This window comes from Chinchilla lanigera, unplaced genomic scaffold (genome assembly GCF_000276665.1).
Source record: "Chinchilla lanigera isolate Chin_1 unplaced genomic scaffold, ChiLan1.0 scaffold00036, whole genome shotgun sequence".
In the NCBI taxonomy this organism is placed as follows: domain Eukaryota; kingdom Metazoa; phylum Chordata; class Mammalia; order Rodentia; family Chinchillidae; genus Chinchilla; species Chinchilla lanigera.
The window spans coordinates 8,887,490-8,896,852 of NW_004955437.1; the positions used below are offsets into that span (position 1 = coordinate 8,887,490).

General features: G+C 48.7%; 1 protein-coding gene across 2 annotated transcripts in view; it reads left to right on the forward strand.

Moving 5' to 3' along the window:
• Positions 1-8,902, forward strand: part of Gltscr1l (GLTSCR1-like) — a 54,562-nt gene extending 45,660 nt beyond the window's left edge. For both annotated transcript variants that reach the window (XM_005389725.2, XM_005389724.2), the window contains exons 10-12: positions 1,310-1,404; positions 2,948-3,050; positions 6,055-8,902. In XM_005389725.2, coding sequence (XP_005389782.1) covers positions 1,310-1,404; positions 2,948-3,050; positions 6,055-6,842 — 986 coding nt within the window. In that variant the 3' untranslated portion in view covers positions 6,843-8,902. The remainder of the gene's footprint in view (positions 1-1,309; positions 1,405-2,947; positions 3,051-6,054) is intronic.
• The last annotated feature ends 461 nt before the right edge of the window (positions 8,903-9,363 follow it).

Genomic DNA, 9,363 nt, shown 5'->3' on the forward strand with positions numbered 1-9,363 from the left:
TAGCCATTAAGTTTTGACAGTTGACTTTGTATCCAGCTATGCTACTAAATTTGCTCATTAAATGTAGCAGTTTTTTAGTGGTGTTCTTTGGGGCTTCTATGTAGAGTATCATGTCATCTGCAAATAATGATAAATTAACTTCTTCCTTTTCCTGTCATTATTCCATTTATTTCTTTCTCTTGTGTAATTGCTCTGGCTAAAGTTTCCAAAACTATGTTGAATAAGGGTGGAGACAGTACGCTGGGTGCATGCCTGTAATCCCAGCACTCAGGAGGCTGATGCAGGAGGATCATTGCAGGTTCGAGACCAGCCCAGGCTATAAAGTGAGTTCATGGCCAGCCTAAACTACATAGCAAGACATTGTCTCAAAATGACAAAAAAATAAAAATAAAAAGAGTAGAGACAGTGGACATCCTTGTCTTGTTCCTGATTTTAGAATGAAAGCTTTCAGTTTTTGTCTATTTAGTATGATGGTGGCTGTTGGTTTGTCATAGATGGCTTTTATCAGATTGAGATAAAGACCATCTATTCCAATTTTCTATAGGGTTTTTATCATGAATAGGTGCTGGACTTTGTCAAAAGCTTTTTCTGCATTTATTGAGATAGTCATATGATTTATGTCCTTGGCTCTGTTAATATGATGTACTACATTTATTGATTTATGTATGTTAAACCATCCCTGCATCCCTCGGATGAATCCCACTTGGGCGTGGTGTATAATCTTCTTGATGATTTGCTGCATTCTGTTTGGGCATCGCTGTTCCTGGTGGCATCTCTGATTTCAGAGTTCAGTTAAGTCTGTCCGTCACTGTGAGCCTCCCAGAAGGCCAGGGGAAAGACATCCCACCCAGCGTTAAACAGGGCGGGAAAGACCGAGAGATGAGTGAGTTAGCCAACGTGAAGTCTTCGGGTACAAAGATGAAGGACAGAGCCATAGATCATTCCCGCAAAATGTCAGGGCCAAGCTCGTGCCTTTGTGTTAGGCCAACCTGGCCAGCTGCACAGCTGGTGGTCGCTGTGTCACACGCTGTGGAGTGACGTGGGGGCTTAGCTCATCAGACAAGCAGAGCTCAGCCTGCTACTCACTGTTGGTGGCTTTCTTCTAGGGGGGCCGCTCAGGGCACTAGGGTTTGGGCTCCTACTGACCATCCACATAAAAGCACACAGCGAGGGAAAGCAGTGCGAGGCGTGACGCTTTACCGAGGAAGAGTGGAGGGGCGGCGCACTCCAGTCTGCAGAGAGGAACGCCTAGTAGGAGATCCATACTCGCTAACTCTTTTCTGTCTCTCTCTCTCTCTTTCTTTTAAAGTGGACAGTGAGTTTGAAACAGTTGCCACTCAGCTCCTAAAAAGGACCCAAGCTATGCTTACCAAATACAGATGCCTGCTCCTAGAAGACGCCATGGTATGTTGTGCTTCCAGGCATATTGTCTTTTCCAGGTCCGCAGCCCCAGCTGCAGAGTCAGGGAGAAAGAGGTGAAGGAATTACATTTGCAGAACATGGTTTAAGAAGCTCAGAGATTACCGGGTGTGGTGGCACATGCCTGTAATCCCAGCACTCAGGAGACTGAGACAGGAGGATCTTTGTGAGTTCGAGGCCAGCATGGGCTACAAAGTGAGCTCAACCAGCCTGAACTGTATAGCGAGACCCTGTCTCAAAAAGACAAAAAAAAAAAGCTCAGATATTTCCAGTTGAGGAAAACTGACACTTAGCCATTACAAGTGACAGCAATTGACATGGGCTGTGCCACCTTGTATGGATCACAAGGATCATAGTGGTGCTTTTTTCTCATTTAACAAATACGGCGTTGTTATGTTACATTGAAATGAGCCAGGCCCAGAAGGACGAGCATCTCGCAGTCTACTCACGTGCGGGATCTAATCAGTTGATCTCATAGCAGTGCAGAATGGTGGTTCCCGCGATGGGAGACAAGGGCCAGGGAGGACCGGGGAGAGACTGATCAAGGGGTACTAATCTGCACTTAGGAATGAGAGTTGTAGTGTCCCTGGGCGCGGTGGCACACACCTGTAATCCCAGCTACTCGGTAGGCTGAAGCAGGAAGATCACAAGTTCAAGCACATCCTGTGCAATTTAGCAAGACCCAGTCCCAAAAAAAATTTTAAGAAGGGCTGGGGAAGCCTGGTGTAGTGGTGCACAGCTGTAATCTCAGCTGTCGGGAGGCTGAGGCAGGAGGATCACCTCCAGTTTCAAGCCATCCTGGACTACATAGTAAGCTCAAGGCCAGCCTAAACTGCCTCATGAGAGTCTTGTTTCAAAGAAAAGAAAGAAAAAAAAGAAATAAAATTTAAGATTTGAAGACAGTGTGTGGTGCCACATGCCTATAATCCCAACACTTGAGAGGCTGAGGCAGAAAGATCACTGCAAATTCAAGGCCGTCCTGGGCTACAAAGTGAGTTCAAGATCAGCCTGAAGTGCATAGCGAAACTATCTCAAAAAGACAAAAATAAAAAAGATTCGATTGTATACAGTTGAAGCCTTAATAAAAACACAAACCATTGCAGAATACAAAGTAAAATATCACCCCAAAGAACAGATGTGTAAGATATATTAGTAAGTAGTGAGGAGGAAGAGAAAGGTGCAGAATAGCAATGCTCACGTTTCTTGCAAGCATAAAGAGAGGACTGTCTGACTGCTGTGTCTGCCTGAAATATCTCTGCAATATCTAGGCGGATGGTGGACTCCATGCGAGGCACCTGGCAGCTGTGGATGTACAGGGGATACAGAAAGGCAGGCTTCCTTCCACTTGCCCTTACTGTGGGACCTTCGGAATTCTGTGCCAGTGTGTAAATTACCTTTTAAAAACGCATCCTAGGGACTGCGATAAAGTAACTAGGACTTATTTCTGACGGTCTCATGGTTCAAAGATGCAGCCGGTTGCCTGTTTTACTAAAAGGTGCCAGGAATGACTGGCTTCTCTCGTTCGCAGCGGATCAATCCCTCCGCGGAGATGGTGATGATCGACAGAATGTTCAACCAGGAGGAGAGAGCGTCCCTGTCCCGAGACAAGCGCCTGGCACTTGTAGACCCCGGTAAGACCCCTGCAGGCCCCTGCGGTGACTCAGGGACGGAGGGAACTTCAGGGAGGGGGTGAGCTGACCCTTGGGTGGGTCCAGAAAGTGGAACATGAATTTTAGGGAGAAAATTCCCAGAGTTGAGAACAGTATATGAAGATTCTGAGAACATCTCTACTCCATAAAATCCAAAGTGGAATTTTCCACTTGGTTAAGCGATTCTTCTTCCCCTTGTAAAATGAAAATTCTCAGTCTTTCTCTGTCTTTGAGAACTAAAGCAAGCCAGAAGGCTTCTCAGAAACAGTTAAATCTCAGTGTATTATTGAAGCCGCTTGCTATTTTTAAGTCATAGGAGGAAAACCTCAGGAAAGCAGTCCCTGACCACAGCCAGAGCATTGTCACACTCTGTTGAAGCATTTCTCTTTCATCCATTAGTTTCCTGGCGGTTTCACACATTTTAGGTTTGTCCCATTTTCTGTCATTTAAAAATGAGTTCTGGGGCTAGGGACATAGCTCAGCCGTAGAGCGTGTGCTTAGTGTGCAAAGCCCTGCATTTGGTCTCCAGCAGCAAGATTAGAGTTCTCTGGTTTTTTTGTAGCCTCTACAATATTGTTTTAATTTTTTTTTTTTTTTTGTCTCTTTGAGACAGGGTCTTGCTATGCAGTTCAGGCTGGCCTTGAGCTCACTTTGTAGTCCATCCAGGCTGGTCTCGAACCTGCAACGATCCTCTTGCCTCAGCCTCCTGAGTGCTGGGATTACAGGCATGCGTCACCTCACCCAGCTAAAAATTTTTTTAAAAATAAAATATTGTTTTGTTTTTGAGTCATGGTCTCACTTATTGCCCAGGCTGGTCTTGAGCTCATGTACTAAAATGATCCTCCCACCTCATCTAAAAAGTTTTAAATCAAATAACACTGTAACAATTCACAGAATATAAATTTTACCTATGTTTACACTGTCTATAAAGAAACATTTTTATTTCTCCAGATTTCTCCCAGTTCTGGTTCCCACTGCATGTATCACATGTATTGTTACAATCATAGAGCACGTGCTAGGTATGACTTTTTTTTTTTTTGTCTTTTTGAGACAGGGTCTCGCTCTGCAGTTCAGGCTGGTCTTGAACTCACGTGCTTCACAAGTTTTTAAATCATGTTGCTGTAGTCTTCAAAATGATATCGAACACATTTTAATGCACCAGCTTGATAATTTAGCTAATTCATCCCCCTGCTCTTGGACTGTCATTTTCCTGTGGCTTTAGTCTCTTTACTGTCTCTTCTAAGACCTAAATATTACAGTTCTGCCTTGTATTTGATGCGGCCTGAGAAGTCTACAAATACAATATATGATGCTCTCACTCAGGCTAGCAGAAAGGAATACTGTGTGCCTCGCAAGAGCCGCAAGCCTTTCTAAAAGGAAGGGGATGGTATAGGATATATTTCTGTCCCTTTTTCTTAGAACGTGGTGAGCTGGCTGTGCCATGTGCCAGCCCCGGTCCTGGGCACCACGTGGTAGGGGCGGCGCTTCCCTCCGCGCGGTGCCTGCACGCCCACGGCTGTGGGGTGAAACCTCTTTCCAGAGTTCGAGCTGTGTGCCCTCCCTAGAGCTCCCTCTTGGGGATTTGGTGAACACTGCATTCTCACTGTGGGTGTCCTTTGTGGCCTCGAAGATGGCACCAGAGCGCTGCTTTACTGCCTTTACTTCCTGCCTGACAGCAGCCTGCCTGCCTCCATCCAGCCTCCCGACACCCTGAGTCCTCACGCACACTCCTATGCACTGCTGCTCCCTGTGCCTGAACAGCCTGCGCTCACACAGACGGCGCCTCCGGGCATGGTGGCGCACGCCTGTAATCCCAGCACTCAGGAGGCTGAGGCAGGAGGATCATTTCGAGTTCGAGACCAACCTGGGCTACAAAGTGAGCTTAAGACCAGGCTGAACTGCATAGCAAGACCCTGTCTCAAAAACACACACACAAAAAAAAAAGACCCTGTGATCTTGGCAGAGTGACAGGCCCCTCACTTGAGTCCCCGAAGACAAACCACTGTCTCCATCCCGCTTCCCTGGAACCTCCACCCCAAGAAGCAGCCAGCTTGATACCAGCACTGACTTCCGTTTGCAGACTGTTCTAAAGCAGTCGTTCATAAGACACTCATAAAAAACTACAGTGAGAGGTGCGGGTGCAGCTCGGGGAGAGAATGCATGCTTAGCGTGTGCAAGTCCTGGGACAGGTCTCCAGTGTGGCCTTAATAATGGCAACACTAAGATATCAGGGCTAAGTGGAACCTTCTGCCTGTTGCATTTTCCCATTGGACATCAAGCAGCTACCGTTTCAAAGAGGTTCAGCTTCAGCTGGAAGGGATAGCTGCAGAGCCTTGATTACATTTATGGGATTCTCTAACTCTGTCTCTCTGTCTCTCTCCCTGTCCCTCCTGTTCCCCTCATTACTGAGGGTTGAACCCAACGCCTCCACAACCACATTGCATCCTAGCTATCCCACTTTGAAATTTTTCTTTTTTTTTTTTTTGACAGGGTCTCACTGTGCAGGTCAGGTTGGCACTGAACTCATTATGTAGCCCAGCCAGTGATCCTCCTGCCTCAGCCTCCCAAGTGCTGGGATTACAGAAGTAAACTACCACACCCAGCAATTTTTTAAAATTCTGGTTTTTTTTTTTTTTGTTTTTTTGTTTTTTTTCTGGTACCGGGAACCAAACTCACGACCTTGCGCTTGCCAGGCAGGCACTTTGCCGCTGAGCTAAATCCCCAGCCCCTAATTTTTTAAAATTCTGAGACAGGGGTTTTTTATTAAACCACCGAGTTGCCCAAACTGAGTTTGAACTTTCAGTCCTCCTGCCTCAGCCTCACAGAGTGCTGGGATTACAGGCGTGTGCCACCATGCCTGGCAAGATGCCATCTCTTGATGGTGCTTCTGCAGGCTGTAGACCGCATCTTGCTCACTGAGGGTCTGCTGAGTCACCCATGCCCTCTCTCTGGAGCTTACTAACGTTCGTTCTACTCCTGTTTCCAGAGGGATTTCAGGCCGATTTCTGTTGTTCCTTCCAACTTGATAAAGCTGCTCATGAGACACAGTTTGGCAGGAGCGACCAGCACGGTGGGAAAGCGGCCAGCTCACTCCACCTGGCCGCCAAGGCCCAAAGCAGAGACCGAGCCAGGCTGAGCCTGACAGAACCAACGAGTCGTGACCAGTTTCATCCAGTGCCTAATCACATCGTGGTCTCCGCGGAGGGAAACATCTTGAAAAAGTCGGAGTGTCTCGGCCAAGCCCCGAAGTTTGACAAAGCAGGCTTGGTGCAGTACCGGGGCGCATGTGACGACAGGGGCAGTCGCAGAGACCCCAGGAAGGGCCCTGAGTGCTCCCCCGGGCCTGAGGGCCACCTCAGAACCTTGTCCCGCACGGACCACGGTGCCGAGAGCAAACTGTCCAGCATCCTCGCAGACTCACACTTGGAGATGACGTGTAACAACTCCTTCCAGGACAAAGCGCTAAGGAACTCCCCAAAGAACGAAGTCCTACACACAGACATCATGAAGGGGTCTGGGGAGCCGCAGGCAGACCTCCAGCTCACCAAGAGTTTAGAAACAACGTTTAAAAACATCTTGGAACTCAAAAAGGCTGGGCGGCAGCCGCAGAGTGACCCGGCGGGAAGCGGCTCTGTGGAGCTCGATTTCCCCAACTTCTCCCCAATGGCTTCACAGGAAAACTGCCTGGAAAAGTTCATCCCGGACCACAGCGAAGGTGTTGTAGAGACAGACTCAATTTTGGAAGCAGCTGTAAATAGTATCCTAGAGTGTTAATAGCAGCAGCGCGCCCTCCCTCCCAGTGCAGACAAGTGAGCTGCTCCCCAGCAGGGGCGAGTGGAAGCGGCCTCCTGTGTCCGCCTGCTTTCGTCTCCCATCACAGGCTTCCCTTCTGTCTCAGCCCGTCCTTTGTTTCAGAGCAATACTTGTCGTGGTTACAGGGAGACCCTTGAGGAAAACTGACCCTCGGTAGAAAGCAGTCTGATAGGCCCCACACATGCAAGTGTTCCGAAAGTGCTCCGGTCCTTTCTGTCTGTCCGTTTGTTTGTTTTCTATGTTTTTATTTTAAAGCACTGTCGCTCAGTGAGCCCACAGTACATTTGGCCCTGGGAAAAATTTTGACAATCATAAGTCATTTGGGAAGAACAGACTTATTAAAGAAAATCAAACAGGACTGATAGAAGCTACTTTTTAAGAATATCCCACTGCAGCTCCTAATCTGCTGCTTTTGTTTTTGTTTTTGTTTTTTGTCTTGTTTCTGTTTTGGGGATTTTAGGTATAGAAGACCACAGGGTTGCTCCCCGCTCAGCCCTTGCTGAGCCCCAAGCCAGGAGCGCAGAGTGGGGTGCTGCTCGTTCGGTGCTTTTTGGGGCTCCTGGAGCAGAGCTGCACGCGTGGGCACCGTGCTGAGTCCATCTGGGGAGTGCTCTGTTTGCAGCTGCAGCGGCAAGGCCCGAAGTAATCTCCCGGGCTAAACACGGGCGGCCGGAGCTGGGTCAGGTGGCACAGTGCACAGCGGAGGCCGCAGAGAGCCGTGAGGATGATAATGTGTATATATGTAAAAGCATATACATGTTAACTATGGAAAACAAACCAAGAGTTTTGCATTTTATAATTGGGTAGAGTCAACATACAGTGTATGTTTTTGTCCATTGCTGGGTTGCATTTCCTGACCCTCTGTACCCGCTCCACAGCAAATAGCCAAACATCAGAAGCACTTTCACTAGAAAACTATGTTGTAACTTTTCAGTTTAAACTTGAAGGGGACTTTGGCCTTGTTGATGCTCCTCGTCGTCTGAAAACAGTAGTCACCCCGGCAGCAATCATTACCAAAACACAGACAAACCAAAGGTAACCAGCCAGTCCATCACCGCGCAGAGAGCCGGGCCGGTTCCCCGGAGAGCCAGGACGCGCCCTGTCCGCCTCTGTGTTCGGCCGCGTTCGTGTCTGTGAACCCGACTTCCTACCTTATTTATTTATACTACTTTTCAGGGAATGTTCCCTACTTCCCTCTCTCGTACACCCGCCCCAGGTCACCCCGTTCCTGTGCTTGTTTTTCTTCTCGGTGTCACTGGGAAGCTACACAGCCGTCACCCTTCTCCCGGGGCGCAGGGGTCTGCGCTAGCGTGTGCACCCGCACTCCCTCGGCTGTCTCCCTGGCTAGAGGAGCACCCCTGGTCTCTGCTCTGACGTGTCCCCAATTGGGGCACCCCTCGTTGTCACTTTGTTGGGCCTGCAGTGGGAAGGAAGGCAGGAAGGAAGGAAGGTTGGTTTCTGATCACCCAGACACACAGCCACAGAAGACCCACGCCCTGCGCCCCCACTCGCCCCACACAGAGAAGCCCCGCACAGCCAGGCTGCATGAGGGCAGCAGCGCCGTCTCCCCGGCCCTCTGAAGAAGGGAAACCTGGGCCCTCTGAGGGCTCCGCTTTTCCTTCCTTGTGCCAATGTCCAAGTTGCAGGTCCCCTCCTATATTAGCACCTGTAAGATAGGTTGGTATTGCCAGTTGCACCTTCGTGTTAGGGCAGCCCTGGTTTAACAGCTACCTATGACCCCACGATTTTATAAGCTCTTCTTTGAATTCAGGATGGTTCCTCCTGATCAAATTCTTCTGACTGTGGAACTTTATGCCCGGAAGCCTTCATGTAGGCTGCTAATTAATTGCATTAATTGCTGCAAATCAATGGAATTTTTTTTCTTTTTTTCAGTACTGGGGATCAAACCCAGAGGCAGTCTGCCACTGGGCTCCATGCCCGGCCCTTTTGAGCTTTTTGTTGTTGTTGTTGTTGTTTTTTGGTTTTTTTCCGGTACCAGGTATCGAACTCACGACCTTGCGCTTGCCAGGCAGGCGCTGTGCCGCTGAGCTAAATCCCCAGCCCCTAAGCTAAATCCCCAGCCCCTTGAGCTAAATCCCCAGCCCCTTGTTGTTTTGATAAGACAGGGTCTCATTAAATTGCCCAGGCGAGACCCAAACTTGTGATCCTCTCACCTTAGCCTCCCAAAGTGCTGGGATCACAGCCATGTGCCACTGCGCTCAGCTTTGGTTTTGTTTTGTTTAGTTTCATTGAGATGGGGCCTAAATCGCCCAAGCTGGCCTCAAACTTGCGCTTCGCCCTGCCTCAGTCTCCCTAGAAGCTGAGATTACAGGTGTGCATCACCACACCTGGCTCAGTTAATTCTTAAGAGACAAGATAAGCCTCGTGTGCATTTGTCACCTCTCTGTCCCTCTGCCCTGCTTCCCCAATCCTGGCTTTTTCCTCTATGCCATCTTAAAGCATTTTTAAGCCCTACCACTTG